The sequence below is a fragment of the Phyllostomus discolor genome, chromosome 4 (assembly GCF_004126475.2).
Source record: "Phyllostomus discolor isolate MPI-MPIP mPhyDis1 chromosome 4, mPhyDis1.pri.v3, whole genome shotgun sequence".
Lineage (NCBI taxonomy): Eukaryota > Metazoa > Chordata > Mammalia > Chiroptera > Phyllostomidae > Phyllostomus > Phyllostomus discolor.
Window position 1 is genome coordinate 119,021,490 of NC_040906.2, and position 19,821 is coordinate 119,041,310.

General features: G+C 39.0%; 1 protein-coding gene across 3 annotated transcripts in view; it reads right to left on the reverse strand.

Moving 5' to 3' along the window:
- LOC114494322 (24-hydroxycholesterol 7-alpha-hydroxylase) overlaps positions 1 to 19,821 on the reverse strand; it is an 82,045-nt gene that overhangs the window by 45,148 nt on the left and 17,076 nt on the right. For 2 of the 3 annotated variants that reach the window (XR_004902758.1, XM_028509349.2), the window contains exons 6-7: positions 17,948 to 18,052; positions 13,475 to 13,565 (exon numbers count right to left, since the gene is read on the reverse strand). Coding sequence is in view for 1 of the 3 variants with exons in the window: in XM_028509349.2 (XP_028365150.1) it covers positions 13,475 to 13,565; positions 17,948 to 18,052 (196 nt within the window). In the remaining 2 variants the exon portion in view is untranslated. Of the gene's footprint in view, positions 1 to 13,474; positions 13,566 to 17,930; positions 18,053 to 19,821 lie in introns of all 3 variants that reach the window. The other variant, XR_004902759.1, reaches the window with a different exon arrangement.

Consider the following 19,821-nt stretch of genomic DNA (forward strand, 5'->3'; position numbering starts at 1 on the left):
GGCGTCTGTGCCACTGGACCCTACAGGATACCTACTACATTAGGCCACCCTACAAGACATAGAATCAATGCAGTTCTACCTAACACATAGAAACCAACCCAGGAAGACTGCCAAAATGAGGAGACAAAGAAATATGGCCCAAATGAAAGAACAGAACAAAACTCCACAAAAAACAACTAAACAAAATGGAGATAAGCACTCTATCAGATGCAGAGTTCAAAAATGCTGCTTATAAGGAAGCTCAAGGAACTCAGTGGGTACATCAATAGTATAACAAATACCCAGGCAGAAATGAAGGATATACTAATTGAAATAGAGAACAATTTATAGGGAATCAACAGTGGAGTGGATGAGGCCAAGAATTAAATCAATAATTTGGAAAATATTGGAATTTGGAAGAAAAAGACATCCAATCAGTACAGCAAGAAAAAAGACTCCAAAAAACCAAGGATAGTGTAAGAAATCTCTGGGACAACTTCAAATGTTCCAACATTTACATCATAGGGGTGCCAAAAGGAGAAGAGAAAAAGCAAGAAATTGGAAACCTATTTGAAAAAATAACAAAAGAAAACTTCCCTAAATTGGTGAAGGAAATAGACATATAAGTCCAGGGAGCACAGAGAGTCCCAAACAAGATGGATGTAAAAAGGGCCACCCCACAACACATCATAATTAAAATGCCGAAGGTTAAAGATAAAGAGAGAATCTTAAAGGCAGCAAGAGAAAAGCAGATAATTATCTCCTTAAAGGTGTTCCTATAAGACTGACAGCTGATTTCTCACAAGAAACTTTGCAGGCTTGAAGGGTTTGGCAAGAAATATTCAAAGTCATGAAGAGCAGGGACCTATAGTGAAGATTGCTCTACCCAGCAAAGTTATCATTTAGAATGGAAGGGTAGATAAAGTGCTTTCTAGACAAGGTAAAACTAAAGGAGTTCATCATCACCAAACCATTATTATATGAAATGTTAAAGGGACTTAAATTTAAGATCAAAACTATGAACATTAAAATGGTAATATGCAACTATCAACAAACTAAGCACAAGCAGAATGGAAACAGAATCATAGATATGGAGAACATTGGAATGGTGGCCAGTTGAAAGGAAGGTCTGGGGAAATGGGAGGAAAGGTGAAGGGATTAAGAAGTACAAATTAGTAGTTATAGAATAGGCAGGGGGATGTTAACAACAAGTATAGGAAATGGAGTTGCCAAAGAACTTACATGCATGACCCATGGACATGAACAAAGGAGGGGGGATCACGGGAGGGCGTGGTGGTTGCTTGGTGGAGGGGGCAAAGCAGGATAATCGGGACAACTATAACAACATAATAATAAAAAAACATGTGCTCAACAAAACTTAACGGCAAAAAAAAGTGTGCTGTGTATGCTACCCTATAATACAAAGAATAGGAGGACTGGGCTAAATGCAACCGGTTAAAACATTCAAGTGCATTTCCATTTGTTTTTTATTTGTTTTTAAGATAGAATGACCTTCTGTTGGTGGCCTCTCACTCACAGTGAGAATCCTGAATTAGAAAAGAACACTGCTTTAATACACTACCCACACAGGACCAAATGTCAGAGCCTGGGAGTATGTTAGGTCAACTGCCCATAAATATGACTATTTATCCTGTGTTGATTAATATTTTATGATATAGTAATCCTTTAGTAGTTATTTTGAGAGAGCAAGGGGCAATGAAGCTAAAAATGCAATAATCATCTAAATATGTTTTCCTGTATTTTAACAAGAATAAAAAGAAAAGTAAAGCATAATGGTAAGTTAATGGAATACTACTTAAACAAATTAAAACATAAATGCTTAAGAAATAAAACTGAATGCCATAAAATGTAGTTTAGTGTTAACATAAAAATTTGAATAACAATTTTCTTCGCTTTGTGGATATAGCAATGTTCGCTATATTGAGAATAGATAAAATCCTGTGGAAAGAGAAAGAGATTTAGGGGGAAAAAAACTAATCTTTCTTTGACAAAACATATAAAACAAAGTTTGGTTGAACTATCAGTGAATAGATTGTGAAATAAACAGAATAAAGGCAATGAACATTTGTCCTTGGACATAACACAAAAGGCACTTCAGTTAATTATTGCACTGTCTCTATATTTTTAAAGATTTTATTTATTTATTTTTAGACAGAGGGGAAGGGAGGAAGAAAGAAAGGGAGAGAAACATCAATGTGCGGCTGTCTCTCACGTGTCCCCTACTAGGGACCCAGCCCGCAACCCAGGCATGTGCACTGACTGGGAACTGAACCAGCGTCCCTTTGGTTTGCAGGCTGGTGCTCAATCCACTGAGCCACACCAGCCAGGGCTGCACTGTTAAAATTGTCCATAGTTTATGCAAATGTGAAGTTTCATGAGAAAAGTGAGGTGATTCAGCTATACTTACTCTATTTTCATGGAATTTGCAAGGGTCACCTCACCCAAGAATAAAGAAGGGATGTACGTATACACACACACAGATATATAGATACAAAGGTATATAGTTACATTTATAAAAACCTTATGTAGTAATACAATGAATATACTTTTTATACTCACATATAGTATAAAAATCTATATTGTATTATCTACACACCTTGATATTTGTAAGTGTTGGCTACACAGTATATGACCCTGTGTTTCAATGGAAGCCTGGCTACCATCACAGAACAGGAAAATGGCAGAATTTTGCTTTCCTGGCCTCCCTCGAAGCTAGGATATTGCCATGAAAATAAGACTTTGCTGATAAGATATACCTACGCAGCATTAGTGATGCAAAGAAATGAAGGCTGAAAGAATATTCCCTCACAGCAACTTCAGTTTTTACAGGATGAAGTTTCTGGGGACCCAGTGTCATTCAGCACCTGGCACCAGTGGCCACAAGTGCTTGGCTGTAGTGGCAGCGTTGTGCTTTCCACACCAGGTCTGCAGCCTGAATTAGTGCACTATTTCAGGACATGCACCCTCCATGCATGGCTGTTCAACCATCCTACAAGTTTTGCAAACCACCAACAAATGTTTACTACACTGGGTTTTTAATTAAATCAGCTTTAGTAAGGTTCTGCTGCTACTTCTAGAAAGGCTTGCATATAAATTACAGGAGTAACCAGAGTGAACAATGTGAAAAAACAGAAGTGACAAAACCCAGCCACTGGGAAAGTAAATGGAGCCATGAAGGGGGTGGGGCATGATCACCAAGGATGGTCAGAGGGGGTGGGAGAGCCAGAGAAGACACATCTACCCTTATTTCTGTTGTGATCAATGTGCAGTGGACATTTTACACTGGAGACATCTGCAGGGCGCGGAGGTCAGGTACAATGGAAGTCTGAAAGCCATGAACTGGCTGGCTCTTATGGTGGACACTAGGAAGGACACTAGGGGATGTGCTTGTTCAGAGAAGGAGAAAGTCTCTTCTACAGGTAGACACCACCACATCGTCCCTTTGTATATTCTCTCCAAATATGTTAACTCGGGTTATTTAGAAGTAGGCTCACATTCTTTGGAAAACAATGCTGCAGAAATGCCATTATGGTGATGATCTCAGAGAATTCTGAGAGGGCACAGTGAGGCTGAAGCAGGAGACAGCATAGGAAGAACTCTGAGACTGCAATACTGTCACTGGCCAGCATTTAGCACCCTGGTTGCCAGGAAACGCCTTTTACCAATTAGGTGGAATAAATCGTAAACCGAGGCAGAGAGGAGGAAGGAGACAAGTCTCACATGCTAACTCAGCAGTCCTGAGCCTAGTCTGATAATCTTGCCAGGTGTTCCAATATCACAAGAAACACTATATTAGCAAGAAAGAAAGAAAGTCCTTGAAATTTTAACATTTCCACTATCTGGGAAAGAAAGCCTTGAAACTGTGCTTTCATCCCAAGGCCTGAATGTGGGAGAGGGTCCCCGGTGTCCAAAGAAAGAGCCCATAAAACAACTTTGGTTAATTGCCTACCTCTGGTCACTATCTGTTTTACGAGGGAGTCTCTGATGCTTACAGAAAGTGCCCATAAATAACTTTGGAAAGTGCCCCAATTTTAATTAACTGTACATATTTGTTTTACAGCAAGATGACCAAATGGGACCCGGAGCAACATAAGAATTTGGGCTAGCAAACCCCCAGGAAAGCTGGCGCCACATTTATCTGTTAATCAATATATAACTTTTTTCCCTCCCATCCCCTCAACTATATAAGTCCTGAGAACAAAGGAGTTGCTCTCTCTCGGTTGGGGGCCCAGGGTGCTGTTGGCTCTTGGGCCATAGGGCCTCCGGCCACCCAGCCTCAGGCTACCCAGGGACTTGCCACTGGGTAGCCTGAGAGCCTGGTTTCCAGCCTCTCTTGCTTTTCTCATCCTGCTCTGCCCTGAAACTTTGCCTTTCAACCCCTACTCTACCCAGTCCTGTTCTCTTCCATGGAAGCGAGCCACTAATAAACTCATTACATACTACTAGATTTGCTGATATGTAATTCTTTACATGCATCAGCAAGAAGAACCAGGTCTCTCCCGTCAACAAGGCCACATCTACATACGTGATCCCAACCTGCTCTTCCCTAGGTATCTGCTTGTCTCACTCCTAATCATCTTCCAGTCCTTGCTCAAATCTCACCTTGCCGATAAGGCCAGATCTAACTACTTAATGCTACCACCTGCCCCCATTCTTGGCACTCTTGATCCTCCCTACTCTGCTGGGGTTTTTTACACAGCATTTATACCATTTAATACTTTTGAAGTTTCCTTATGTATCATGTTTATTGTTAATTATGTGTCTCCCTTTACAAGACTGTAAACACCACAAGGGAAGTAATCTTTGGTGGGTTTGTTTTTTTTTTGTATATCCCAAACTCCTGAAACAGTTCCTGACACATAATAGACAATCAATAAATGTTTGCTAAATGAATGAGTGAAGGTGGCTGGGGTGAAATAGAAAAGGAAAAGGGTGCCAGAGAGATTGTTGAGAGGACAATTGCCTTCAAGGCTACATGAAGGCTTTAGATTTTATTCTGAGTGAGATGCAAAGCCACTGGATGCTGCTCAGCACTGAGATCTGACAGAAGAAGGGAGAAGAACTAGTAGGGGAAGAGAGGCTGAAGCCACCAAGGGACTCAGGATGAAGAGGACACAGGGTCAGAGGTCATTAGAGAGGCAGGGGTCCAATGCCCAGGTGGCCTTGGTCAGAAGAACACATTGGTGTGCAGTAAGTGAGGGTGATTCTACATGTGACCATAAATCGGATCTCTTCTATGGTGTTTAGTATCATCGCCATTATTCTGTTTGGGTAAGTTTTGTTGTCCTGACAGTCACACCATATTGTTTTAGAAAACAGTTGGGTTATAAAGATGGTAATCATACTTTGTAAACCAAAAATGAGGTATATATTTTAGAAAACATTTTTTCTAATCTATCAGCTTACTTACAAATGCAGTCTTACAAAAGTATCAAAATTAACTCACATTTAGTATTACAAATGTCACACATAACAAAGAAAATAAAGGGTGCTTTTAGAGAGTAGTCAACTGTTAGTACCTTAGTTAGGTGGTGACTCTGCAGCCAAAGGGGGGTCAGAACCCCAAGGCCGGGGCATCAGGCCCAGGCAGGAGAACAGAACCCCGGGGAGATTTTCTGAGTACACATGGATAGCTAGGGCTATGGTTTACAGAGCTTAATATGTAAGCAATTAGAAATGGAATTAAACTAGAAATTGGATCTAAGCATCTTCAGACATTCCGAGCAAAATTTCACAAGATTTGTTGATTTGTATTATCAACTCTAGAGCCAGACAAACTCTGGTTCAAATCATGGCTCTACCATTTATTAGCTGTGTAGTCTTAAGTAAGTTACCTAATTGGTACTTCATTTTCCTCATGTTTAAAATGAGGATAAAGAATATCATTTAGAAGGGATGATTCAAAGATTGAGTCAGGAAGAAAAGCACTTAGTATAGGGCCTGGTACTCAGCAAAGGCTGTATGAGTATTAGCTATTCTCATTGCTACTGTTTCTATCCCTTAGGATAATAATAGATATAAGTAGCCTCATGCTATATTTCTGCTGTACTTCAGCCTCTTTTCAAGATAGCCAATTTATATACAAGTGATTTTCTTATTGCTGTAAATATTTTTAAAAGTATTATTTCAAAAAACAATGATGAATATTTGGAAGGAGAAAATCTGAAGTAGTAATAGTTACTCATTTCATGATACGGGAAGGCTACAAATTTTCATATAACTGATATGGTTATATCAGTTTGAGCATAGTTAATATTTATAAAATGGGCACTGTGCTATCTATGATATATTTGCTATATCTCCTAATAATTCCATGAGGTAGGCATTCTTATTTTGCCATTATCTCAAACAGAAAATAGGCTTAAAAAATTTGGTAACTTACACTGGCTGGTGTGGCTCAGTGGACTGAATGCCGGCCTGCAAACCAAAGGGTCACTGGTTCAATTCCCAGTCAGGGCACATACCTAAGTTGCAGGCTAGGTCCCCAGTAGGGGGCACACGAGAGACAACCATACATTGATGTTTCTTCCCGTCTTTCTCCCTCCCTTCCCCTCTCTGTTGGGAACCGCCCTGACTGGTATCAGAGGCTGAAACCCCCACCTAGGCTAAGGCTAAGGGAACGCCCTTGGAACCGTAAGCCAGCAAGGAGACAAAAGCTTATCTCCCTGGCAGGAATGCTGCTTCTGCTGCTTTATTCATAACTGAACCCCAAAAAGCTTGGTCGGTTAGCCAAAGACGGGTAAGATTCCCCAAGGGGGGAATGACCTAAGACAGGCACGATCACTTTGGGAGGCCCCCCAAAAGAAGGACCTGGGGGGCTGCAGCAAAAGGGGGTGATGGACCCTTGCTCCTCAGCTTTGACATAGCCTGAGTTCCCATCGTCTGGGAGAAAATCTCCTTATCTCTTGGTTGCCTTAGTTCCCTTGCTCCACCTAAGCCTGAAACAATGACAGGGTGGTGCAGCTCTGTGCTGAAAAGGGCAGATTCTCCGGGTGATCAGGCCTAAGAAAGAATATGTAAATTACTGTGAAACCTTCTTTGTTTAGAATGCTCTCAGTTGAATGAGAGGGGTCCAAGGAGGAAGTTAGTTTGTTCCTCAAAGTCTTACAGCTCTTTTACCCCGACTCAAAATAGACCCTCAGACTTCTTTGTTTTCTATGGTTCCTTACTTCCCCCTAATGAGTACTGTACTTTACCTGAATTATTATGCAAAATGAGCCCAATAAAAGCAGGTATGGATGGTAAATCAGCGCGCTCCCCACTAGGGGGGGTGGCCATTTCGTCCCTACTTCTCCACAGAAACTAGTTTGTCTCTGTGCATGTTTTTTCTCGCGTGTTTTTTGTCAAGCCATCCGCAGTGTTCCGTGATCACTGCTGGCCGGTGACCCACACAACACCTCTCTCTAAAAATAAATAAATAAAGTATTTTTTTAAAAAAGATTATAGATTGACACCATCCCCATTTAAGAAAACTATTTTTTTAAAAAAAGAATGTGGTAACTTAAACAAGGATATACCATTAGTAGGTGTCTCAGACTGAATTTAAACGCAGGAAATCTGACCTCAGTTCTTGCACTGTTTTTTGAGGCTATGACAGGCTATTGAAATAATATGTTGTAATTCACAAATTTGCCCTGGCTGGTGTGGCTCAGTGGATTGAGTGCCGACCTGCAAACCAAAGGGTCGCTGGTTCAATTCCCAGCCAGAGTACGTGTCTAGGTTGTGGGCCAGGTCCCCACTATGGGGTGTGTAAGAGGCAACCACACATTGATGTTTCCTTCCCTCTCTCCTTCCCATCCCCTCTCTCTAAAAGTAAATAAATAAAATCTTGTAAAAAAGTTGTGATTTACAAATTAAAAGTTAAAGCTAAATGACTATTACCAGGAATAGTATTACAAAATTCTGTAAAGAGCAAAGAATTCTTTATCGCATTCTCTATATGATAATGTAGACTGTACCTAAGATCAAGGAATAAAGTAAAATGTTAGGCAAAAAAGTGCTTTATAGAATTCAAAGCCCTAGGGCAATGTTAGCGTTCATTACCATTCATAGGGATTCTTGGTCTTGAAACTACTCAGCATCTCAAATTAGTGATCAGATATTATCTGAGACCAGGGTTCTGCTAACTCAAATATTAATTGCAGAAAATTGTCAAATACTTCTTTACATAAAACACTTACTTCCTATACACTGTTTCATGGGATGGGTGACACAGCTGCAAATGAAAGCTAGACCAAGACACTCATCTCTTAAGATATTAGTCTTATATTTGCTCATTAAATCCATTCAGAAAATTTTTGTTGAGTAATTTTGGGGGGGTCTAAGCTATGGAGACCAAGACAGACAGTGTTCCTGTTGTTGGAGAGATTATGTTCTGGTGAAGGAGGCATAGGATAAATAAATAAATATACTAATAAATAAATATCATCTGTGAAATAAGAAATGAGATGAGTGAGAGAATTACAAAGGGCAGAGTTAGCGAAAGGGTAGGGTAACTCTAAAAGTCCCACCTCAGAAAATGGCATCCAAGTTGACCGAATGATGAACAAGAACAAGGAAAAGTTCCAGGCATTGAAAAACTACAGAATTCACCAGCAGGTACACATCTCCAAAGAAACAATATAAACATTCCATTTTCTCTCCTAACAACCTCTGGACACTTCCCTGCCTGCTTTCAGTGTTACAAAAAGAACTTCATGAGCTTCCTTGACAGCATCATGCACCCCACCTCACCACCCCCTAGCCCTGGAATTTCACACAGTGCCTTGACATACAGGGCACTCAAAAGATATTTGAGGGCCAAATAAGTGAACAGATGAATGAAGGGTTAATTCACATGAATCTGGGAGGTTTTCTAAAAGAAATTTTAAAATGTATGGCTCAGGGTGATGTCAGCGAAAATGACAGAGTAAGGACTCCAAGAACTCGCTCTTTAAAACCAATGAGAAATCTGGAAAAAATGGTCAGACTCAACCTTTTCAGAACTCTGAAAATTAACCAGAGGCTTCCAGCAATTCAGGGAGTGTTTATCCAAGAAATGTGGCTGGTTCTTGGTAAAAACAGCAAGCTTAATGACATTTTAATTTGCCCTGTGCCATCCCCCTCTCACAGCTCCCCAGTAACCCTGGAGACCCACAGCCCGCAGTCATATTGCAATCAGTAGCCCAACAGCCACCAGAGGGGGTACAATAGTTGGAACTCCTCCAAAGCCTCATTCCTAGAAAATTCTCACTATTTGAGCTGCCTGACAGTTCCCTGGAAAATCCCACTTGCAAGATTGTCTTGATCTGACCTGATTTGGATCTCTCAGTGGGGTAGTCTTTCCTCGGGTGCAATGGCTGAAAACTTGAAAGATTAACTGTTTAATCTGGCAGCTACCTGAGGCAATAGGTAACAGTTGGGACAAACAACAAGTCAAACAAAATCATTAAAAAGCTAGAAAATGAGATGCCCTATGGGCTTTGAAGAGGCTTATTGCATTCCTAGAAATATTGAACACTAAGGTCAGTACTGAATAAATGCCCAGGGCTTTACTCATACCCAGAAAAAATCAGATGAGGTCCTCACCAAAGGCTGGCTTTGAGGTTATGTGCAAGCAGGAAGTGAAAGCTAAGGCAGAGCTGTCACTGCCTGGTGGAGCGTTCAAGGTGTGCTGCAGCATGCACACAGAACCCATTGGCAAGGACTGGGAGACATGTTGGTTCCCAGAGTAAAGGGATCTCTGTCCAACCATTCCATGAAACTAACAAAGCAGAGACATTAAGTGGCCACACATGATAAAAAACACAAATGTTACAGAATTAGTTTTAAAAAGTCACTGAAGAACAATAGTAAGCAGCAAAAACAAATCCTGAGAATCTAATTTCCAGAGTTGCCACATTGTAATATTAAAACTATGTAGTTTCAGCAAAAAATTACAAGGCATAAAATAGTATGAAATAAGACATGAAACAAGAAAGTATAGACCATTCACTGAGGGGAAAAAAGCAGCCAATAGAAACTATCCCTGAAGAAACCCAAATGTTGAGCTTCCTAAAAAAAGACTTCAGATATTTTAAATATATTCAAAGACCTAAAGAAATCACATCAAAGAACTAAGTAGAGAGTATCAATACAGAGATAGAAATTATAAATAATAAGGATTAGAACAGAAATAAATTAAATAGAAACTAGAATATCAATAGAAAAACTAAAATCAAACAAACTCAACAAAACCAAAAGTAAGTTCTGTGTAAACAATATTAGCAACTCTTTAGCTACACTGACCAAGGAAAAAAGAAAAGAAAAAGAAAGGGTACAAATTACCAAAATGAAAATGGAGACGTTCTCCTTGTGATCTAACAGAAATAAAAATGGATTATGGGGAATGCACTGAATGATTGTATGCTGACAAGTTAAATAACCTACATTCAATAGGCAAATTCCTAAAAAGGTACAAAACTCACACAAGAAGAAATAGATGATCTGAGTAGTCCTGTAATAAATGGAGAAATCAAATTTAAAAAACAACAACAAAAAAGAAAACCTCTCAACAAGAAAATTTCTAGACAAAATTACTTCACTGGTGATTCTACCATATGGTTCATGAAAAATTAACATCAATCCTTCAAAACTCTAACAAAAGATAGAAGAGTAGGGAACATTTCTGAAATCATTCTGTAAAGCTGGAATTATCCTAATACCAAAACTAGACCAAGATATCACAAGAAAACTATAGACTAATAACCCTTATTTTTTAAAAGATTTTATTTACTTGTTTTTAGACACAGCAAAAGAAAGGGAGAAAGAGGAGAGGAACATCAACATGAGAGAGAAACATCAATCTGTTGCCTCTTGTATGTGCCCCAACTGGGCACCAAAACTGCAACCCAGGCATGTGTTCTAACTGGGAATTGAACTGGTGACCTTTGCAGTAAGATGCCCAACCAACTGAGCCACCAGCCCAGAGCTAGACTAATATCCCTTATTAATGTCAATGTACAATTCCTCAACAAAATGCTAGCAAACTGAATCCAAAAATACGCATATATAAAAATTATGCTTTATGGATTATTCACCATGACTAAGTAGGATTTATCACAGGAATATGTGGATGGTTCAACATATGAAAATTAATTTCTTAAACATCATGATATAAAACATTATGTTAAGTGAAAGAAACCAGACACAAAAGATCAAATATTCAATAGTAGTCTTTACCCTTAAATTCGTTTTATAAGTAAGTTGGGCAAAGTGTCTGTGATGGGCTCTAGGAGTGAGTTTTGAAGCCAGAGAGATGCAGAATTGGAAATTTACAGAGATTCTCCAAGAAGGAATCATAATCTTGTAAAAGAGCATAAAGCCTTGGCTGGTGTAGCTCAGTGGATTGAGCGGGGGCCTGCAAACCAAAGGGTTGCCGGTTCAATTTCCAGCCAGGGCACATGCCTGGGTTGCAGGCCAAGTTGCCAGTAGGGGGCACGTGAGAGGCAACCACACATTAATACCTCTCTCCCTCTCTTTCTCCCTCCCTTCTCCTCTCTCTAAAAATAAATAAATAGAATCTTTAAAAAACAAAAAAGAAAAGGACATGAAAATGGGAAAATTGCCATACTGACTCAGATTTTTGTTCCATGCACTCTAATGCTCTTCTTTGACAGGATTCTTGTGCAGACGGACACATGGATATCTTCGTCATATCACCCTTCAAAGATCTGTGGTGTCCTCTCACAACATCTAAATTCCTGAGCTACTCCCTGCAATGACCTGAATTGCTTCTGTAGAATCATGGCAAGAAATGGTTGACATACTTTTTATAAACTTTTTTCAATTCTACAAGTCTTATATACTGAAAGCACTGATATAAACATAGTTATTACACTGGTACTACAATTTGAAGGAGCAATTTTCTGCCAAAAGAGAACAATAGGTTTTAAAAATAAACCAGAACAAAGAGAAAGAGAAAACATTTTCTCTTTCTCCATTAAAACTGTGTTAAAAAGCTCAAGATTCAAACATTGTAGAAATTTAGATTAAAGTAATACTTGTGGTCTTCCAGCCAGATAGATTTCCCACATTATTTCCACAGCTCCCATCTGTACCTTATTATTTTCTAAAGAGCAAGAATTTGTGAAGCTCTCCATCAGAAGGCTCTAGAAAGGGAATGGTAAGGGAGACTTTGTGACAATCAAGGATGCGCTCACTCTTGTCATTTGTAGACACGCAGGCACACACATTCCCATTAGCTTTGAAGATGTGAGCTCCACAAAGGCAGTCTTCTCCCAGATGCACCACAGTGCCCCACATCGACTTGTTAGCATTGTCGGTACTCAGTGGTTCTAATGCTCACCATTTCTATGAGGTGAGACCAGGCATCTGCTCATCTACACTCAAGGCTCAGAACAGTATGGCTCAGATATTCATGTTGGTCTAGCCAATTCACTTTTTGGTTTAACTAAGTAAGAAGCACTTGAAAATAAATAAAAAAAATTCAAATAAAATGTTTTCAGCAATCATGAAGTGGGGAAAGGTAAGTGTTCACTGTCATCATACTTTTTGCCCTACTATTATATTGTTTTCTTCACTCCCCCAAAATAAAAATACATAATTTGACATATTAATTAAAGTTTTCAAAAAATCTACTCCCAAAACAGGTCAAATTATGCTGAATAGGCAAGTAGTTTATCCCGCTTTGTTTAAGGTTACCTCTGCTTTTTAAAACAAATGACAAGGAAGGAGCTTAAAATCTGAACCAGAAAGGGAAAGGCAACAATCCTTATCTGTGGTTTTATCCCACAAAATCTCTAACAATGGTAACTTTAAAAATAATTCCTTTGGTGGTAAAATGTTCCCTACTCCATTAGTACTGTTACATAGTATACACAATATGGACCATATTACTTTTGTTAAAGGATTTTATTTATTTATTTTTAGAGAGGGGAGGGAGGGGGAAAGAGAGAGAGAGAGAAACATCAATGTGCGGTTGCTGGGAGTCATGGCCTGCAACCCAGGCATGTACCCTGACTGGGAATCGAACCTGTGACACTTTGGTTCACAGCCCGCACTCAATCCACTGAGTTACACCAGCCAGGGCTTGGACTATATTGCTTTTATGAAATGTGGAAAATCCTGAATTCCAAAACTATGGACTTGTAGCTCAGTTGAGGTAAGGGGCCAAGAGCTTAGCAGAAAAAGCCTTGCACATTAAATATTTATGTTTATGTTGGGAAGTTAGGCAAGTCACCATCTCCCCAGCATTTGTCATCATTTGGAAAACAAAGGAGTTAGGCAAGATGACCTCTAAAACCCTTGACAGTAATTAAATTCTAGGACTTTGCCTGATCCATGTATATCCTAAAACAACAAATTACCGGTATGTTCAATTTTGGACTATATTGAATTTCTACAGAATTATGGACATTTGAATTTTCCTAAGACATGTAACAAGCACACATTATTAGATGTCTCTTCAACTATGTAATTTAATTCAGTTTAGTACCTGGTATGCCAAACACAGATGATATGCCTTCCATAATGGTCTTGTGGATATTGGGTTGAGAGAGGACAAATCCAAGTGTCCAAAATACAATCTTAAAAAAAAAACACATATCAACAAATACAACTTTATTTGAAAGTAAGCAAAAGCATACTTAGTAATAGGCTCAAACATTTAAAAGAAATGAGAGTATTTAAATTAAACTTAAAAGCATGTTAGTAAAGAGCATTTTTGAAAACAGGTAGATGTTATGAACAAGAGATGTTATTTATCTCTAAGAGGTCCAATTTATGATTTTATTCTCACTATGGTTTCACTATATTATTTATATAGATTAATCTATATTCACTAAAAATGCAAAAAGTAAGATATTTTTACTAATACACAATATAAAATATCACATAGGCATACAGTAAATATTTAGGAATAAGAAATTATGCCACTCATGAATGTTAATCCAAATCCAAAACAAAAATATTTTTCAAGATTTAATTTCCTTGAAATACAAACCAATTTTCAAATCATATATTCTGCAAATGAAACATGGAAATTTTAAATAAGTCGTAGAAACTACACCTAAACTCTCATGAACCAAATTCTGAGAGTACTCAAAACAAAAACAGGGTCTTTCCACGCCCTGTTGAACATGAGAAGGTGCTCAGAGGTCCACGGGGCGTTACTGAATGCAGTGCGCTTGCCCGTTCCCTCTCTACACCAAAGTCAAGTACTTCTGATCTCTCCTCACTGTAATATTATAAAATAAAATGCATTTCAAAAATTAGCTTTCCCTTACTCAGGTAAGTGTTTTTACTTCTCTTTTTAGATTTCACAATAAAGGAAACCTATATAAAATCATTAAAAGAAGCTTGAACTTTGTTTTCTTTCTTTCTTTCTTTTTTTTTTTTGGTGAGACAACATGTATTATGAAAGAAATTTCATCTGGGAAAACTAGCCCTAAAATGACTCAGACAACACATCCTTGTCTTCTTGTCCCTTCTGCAAAGTAACTTTTGGTACCAGTACTCCCCTCTGTGGTCAAAACAGGAAAAGCAATTGTGTGAAGGTATTGCTTTAGGGCAGCCAAGTTCAGTGCTGCTTTAGTGTCTTCCTCTCTGTGACATGAACAGACAGTGAGGAAATAATTGTGGTAAACCCAAGCCACTACAATCAGAGGCCTGCTTTCTGCAGCATTTTCCATATTCAGAAAAAATTACGCTAGATATCATCTAGTATATTTTTACAGTAGAGGTAAGATGCTCTGGGAGCTCCCCATTCAGGCCCTTTCTACTATTTTCTATAGATAGAAGTACTGACTTGCTGTAATTAATCATTAATGACTCCACATGCAATTCACCTCATTTAAAGAGTCAGAGATCATGTTGGGGGGAAAATCTTAGTGACCATACATAGATTTTCAGTTACGCAAAAGAGGGGTCTAAAGTTTTATGGGCTTCATTAGTTTTAGAGATTCACTAAATTTGGATAATACTTATTTTTATAACAAACACAAGGAATCTGACTAAACTATAGCTATATAATGGGCTAGTTATCATTTTAATGCTTTTTAAAAACAGATTTTGCTTCTAAAATCTTTATTTTCTACTTTAGAAAACTACACTTGTTAAAAAGAAAAGAGAGTAAAAAGTAAGATGCTTATAAGCAACACTGAATCAACAAACAAGAAGAAGTGACCTTGAAGTCTTTGTTCACCCATATGTAGGAAAGGACTTAAAAAGTGCTCCAAAAAGTACCAATTAACATTGGCCCAATTGGTCAAGTCCATGGTGAAGGCTGGCAAAAAGGGGAAGGGCCACATGTCTCAGTGAACTTCGGAAGCAGCTGCTACCATGCCCTTCCGTTGTTTGGGAGAGGCAAGAACCAAGGTGAGAGGAGACGGAAAAGCTGTGCCTTGCTGTGTGTCATAGAGGGTGCACTGAGTGTGCTCTTCAGCATTATTTATTCATTCATTGACACAGAAAAGATTTAACAAACATTGATGGAGTCTCTATAATGTATTAGAGAGTCTTTGACTGATCATGGCAAACACAAGTCTGTATAAGACATAATTCCTGCCCGAAGAACTTCCGCCTCCAGTTGGGGGTATGAGATGAAAAAAGAGCCAAGTAGAGAGGAACTGGGTGGCACAGACGACAAATGCCGTGGGAGCTGAGGGTGGGAGGGTGTGGGTCAGGGCCTGAGGGCCACCAGTGACAGTGTTTAGAAAGAGCTTCAGGGAAGCAGATAAAAAAGGGAAAATGTCAGTTTTGAGATTAGATGCAAAAATGTCCTTAAAAAGTTTATTTGGCAGTCAAAAATTTCTGGGAACTTGGAAGTGGTGTTAACAGAGAAACAATTTCATAAGTCATGGTTACTCTCTGGGGCCAGTCCACCCGAGGTGGTAACAGAGCCTCCCAGCAGCCTGCACCAAGCCTCTCTGAAGCTTGAACTCTGAGTCCCATGGGCCTTGAGGCAGAGCACAGAGGAAAAAAGCTACGAGTGTGATGTGGGTACCAAGAAATGTCAGCCCCACCACCTACACTTCTGGCAGGATTTTCAGCAGCATCCTGGGCAGTGATGGGTGGTCGCAGAAACCGGGACAGCAGTGACTGCTCCTACCCTGGTGTGGTCAAGTTTTGGAAACCAGGGAAGTTCATTACGAGTGGTCCAGGGGAAACAATGACTGACTGAAACCATGGCTTTACTTTTGTAAGAGAAGAAAGCTAACCTTTACTGAGCACCTATTTTGTGCCATGGACTGTTAGCCACTTTCCATTTGTTCCCAGTATAATCCTCCCCACCATCCTTTGAAGTAGATATCATTAACCCTATGTTATAGATGAGGACTCTGAGGCTCAGAGAGGTTAAACAATTGGCCCACTGTCACCCAGCACTGGGATTCGGCTTTGGACCTGACCTAAAGCCTCTCCAGGGTCCCTGCCCACCCACCAGCTGCCTCTTGGAAGTGCCAATGAGTCAGCGGGATGGAACTTTGACTAATCAGATACTTCCTTTCTGAATTTAATGATTTAAATCCTTTCAAACCAGTGCCAGGAACAAATTCCAAAGAACTGACTTACCCTGTGTCAGATCAATGGGGCTTTGTGTCCTTTTCTTCTGGGGGGCCTTTTTAACGGGATCTTGAAAATTAATCCTGTGACAGGAGTGACTGTTCTGTTGCTGCTTTGGGAGTTGTTTTGATGTTTGCTTTTTAATTTTGCTATTTTTTAAATTTTGCTATTGCTTAATTAGTTTCCAAGAAAATTATGTAAAGAAAGATTGGAGATTAGTATTAGTGGGACATAAAAAGGGGGAAAGGATTAAACTATTTTATATATTTTAGTAGTTGATATACATTTGGGCAGAAAGGCTGGAATTTCTATTTCTGCTCTTTACCCAATAAGTCTGAAATCAGGTTAAAGGAAACTAGAATATTAGTATTTAGAAAGCCTTTAACAACCCTGACCTGCATAAGAGAAAAGAGATATAAAATAATACACATCTTATTTCTCTTTGTTAGCAGAAAATGAAAAAAATGCTCAAGTTTATCATTAGAGATAACTTGAATGTTCCTGTTAAGTAGAAAACAAATAGATGAAAAAGTCCGCCCTTTAATTTCTTAGATACTGTAAGTGTATCTCAGGTTAACGTGAAATCCTCCTGACACAGGAAGCTGGTACGCATCAAACATGAAGTGGCAGATAAATCTCAAGGCTTTAATCTAGTTCATGACAGCTTTTTAAAAAAGTTACAAAGTCTCCAGTCTCTTTAGAAGTATCATGAGTTCCAGTGTCATCAGCTGCATTCGTGTGGAAGCCTTACAGGATGGAGATGCCAGGTCACACAAAGAGAATGGGGCACAGAAGGGGAAGAAGCGACAGGGGAAGATGAAGGGCTCATGTGCACCAGGTATCAGACGGGCTTATCTCAAATCCTCACAACAACCTTGCAGAGAAATGAGAGTCACTGTGAATAAGTGCCCACGTTCAAGGACCTTACTAGGAGTTTCCTTATCCCCTTTTCGCCGATAAGGAAATGGAGGCTCAGAGTTTTAATTACCTTCGTGAGATTCTACAGCTGTGACAGGGACATCTGGATTCAAGCCCAATTCTCTCTGAAACTATTCAATTACTTACTCTCTCCCCAATAAAAGGTAGGGGTCCAGCCTTACTCATCTCTGCAGCACTGACACTAGGCACACTGCCTGGCAGAGAAAGTGCTCCATGTGTTGTCACAACTGACTCCAGCATGCAAACTGCTCCCTTCACCTGTGACATTTCAGACACAGGATCCCTGCAGATCTCTGCTTTGCCTCCTCTGTGATTTTATCTGATTACATTGGATATTATTTTCTTTTTCTATCTCACAAACAACTCCATTGCAGTCTTTTTCTTCCCTGTAAGTAAAAAAAAAGAAAAGGGCGGGGGGATTGAAAGTGCATAGGCAGAAATGTAACCCTTACCTCACTAATATACTTACAGGGACAGCATTGGACAAAGAAGCCCAAAGTAGTAGAAGCCCGTAATTTGGACTTTGCTCATTTGTTTCTGTCTCTATGACATCCAGCAAAGCCTGCATTAGTGTCTGTTTAAAAGAAATAAATATTGTCAAACCACAGCTATGTGACAGAGATTGATATTCCCCAACAAAAGACCACACCTTTTTCGTTAATCCAATAGGTATTATTTCTGCCACTTCCAGGTTTGCAGTTCGAGGCATGCTAAGGGATTCACATACTTACTCCTCCTACATTAATTAGGAGTAGGGATTCCAGAGCTCAACTCCCTCACCATAATTGCTTCAAAATCTGCCTTAGTTTTTTTTTTTTTAGGCTTTGTGTTTAGGTTCACAGTAAGACTGAGAGGAAGGTACAGAGTTTCCCCATCACCCTTACCCCACACAAGGCACAGCCTTCCCCATCATCAGCATCACTCAGCAGCGTACTACGCTCTTCACCAAGGAGGCCTTATGTCACGCTTGGTGGTGTACACTCTATGGGTTTGGACAGAGCTGTAATGACATATATCTGTCATTACAACCACTCACATACTGAAAGGTACCTTGGTTACTTCCAAGTTTCGACAATTATGAACAAAGTTGCTATGTGCACTGCTTTTGCTACATCCCCAAATTTGGTAGGTTGTGTTTTCATTTTCATTTCTTCAAAAATACTTTTAATTTTTCCTAAAATTTCTTCTTTGACCCATGAGTAATTTAGTATATTGTTTAATCTCCACATGTTTGGGTATTTTTCTTTCTGTTACTGATTTCCAGTTTAGTTACACTGTGTTCTGGAAGTATTATACGACCTCTATTTTTTCAAATGTATTAAGGTGTGTTTTATAGCCAAGAATGAATAGGCAGAGCACAGAGGATTTTTAGGGCAGTGAAAATACTCTATATGAATTTCTTACAAGGAAATTTATACCATTGATGGATATAATAGAAAAGAAGAAAGTTCTAAAGTCATTTAGAGAAATAAACCCAAAGTAGGCAGACGAAAGGAAAAACCAAGCAGAAATCAATGAAACTGAAAACAGGAAATCAATAGAGAAAGTCAATGAAATCAAAAGCTGTTCTTTAAAAAGATCAACAAATCAACAAGCCTCCAGCCAGGCTCAGAGAGAGAGAGAAAAAAAAAAAAAGAGAAACAATACAAATTACTAATGTCAGAAATGAAAGAGGGGACATCATTATAGAGCCCATGAAAATTAAAAGATAATAAAGGAGTACTTTCAACAACTCCTTGCCCACAAATGTGGTAATCTAGATGAAATGGACTGCTTCCTGGAAAGACACAATCTGCCAAAACTCTGACGAGAAGAAACAGATGATCTAATTAGGCCCATAGCTATTAAAGAAATTGAATCCATAAGTAATAACTTTCCAAAACTGAAAGCACCAAGCCCAAATGGGTTCACTGGTAAATTCTATGAAACATTTAAAAATAAAATTATACCAATTCTCTACAATCTCCTTCAGAGAATAGAAATGAAGGGAGTACTTCCTAACTCATTCTATGAGGCTGGCATTACCTTAATACCAAAACCAGACAAAGACATTATAAGAAAAATACAGACCCATATCTCTCATAAACACAGATGCAAAAATCAACAAAATATTGGGTATCCGCAGGGACAGTGGTTTGCCCTGTATCCTCCCTCTCCTATGCACCCAAGAAGAGTTGTTGATTATTTAGTCTGTTCAGATTTTTACTCATTGTTAGGACCAAATGGCAATTTCCAATATTTTTGCACGTAGAACTAGAACTTGGCTTAGTTTTTTAAGAACTGGATAACCTTGAACAAGTGACTTTAACTTCCTTGTGTCCCAGTTTCCTCATCTATAAAATA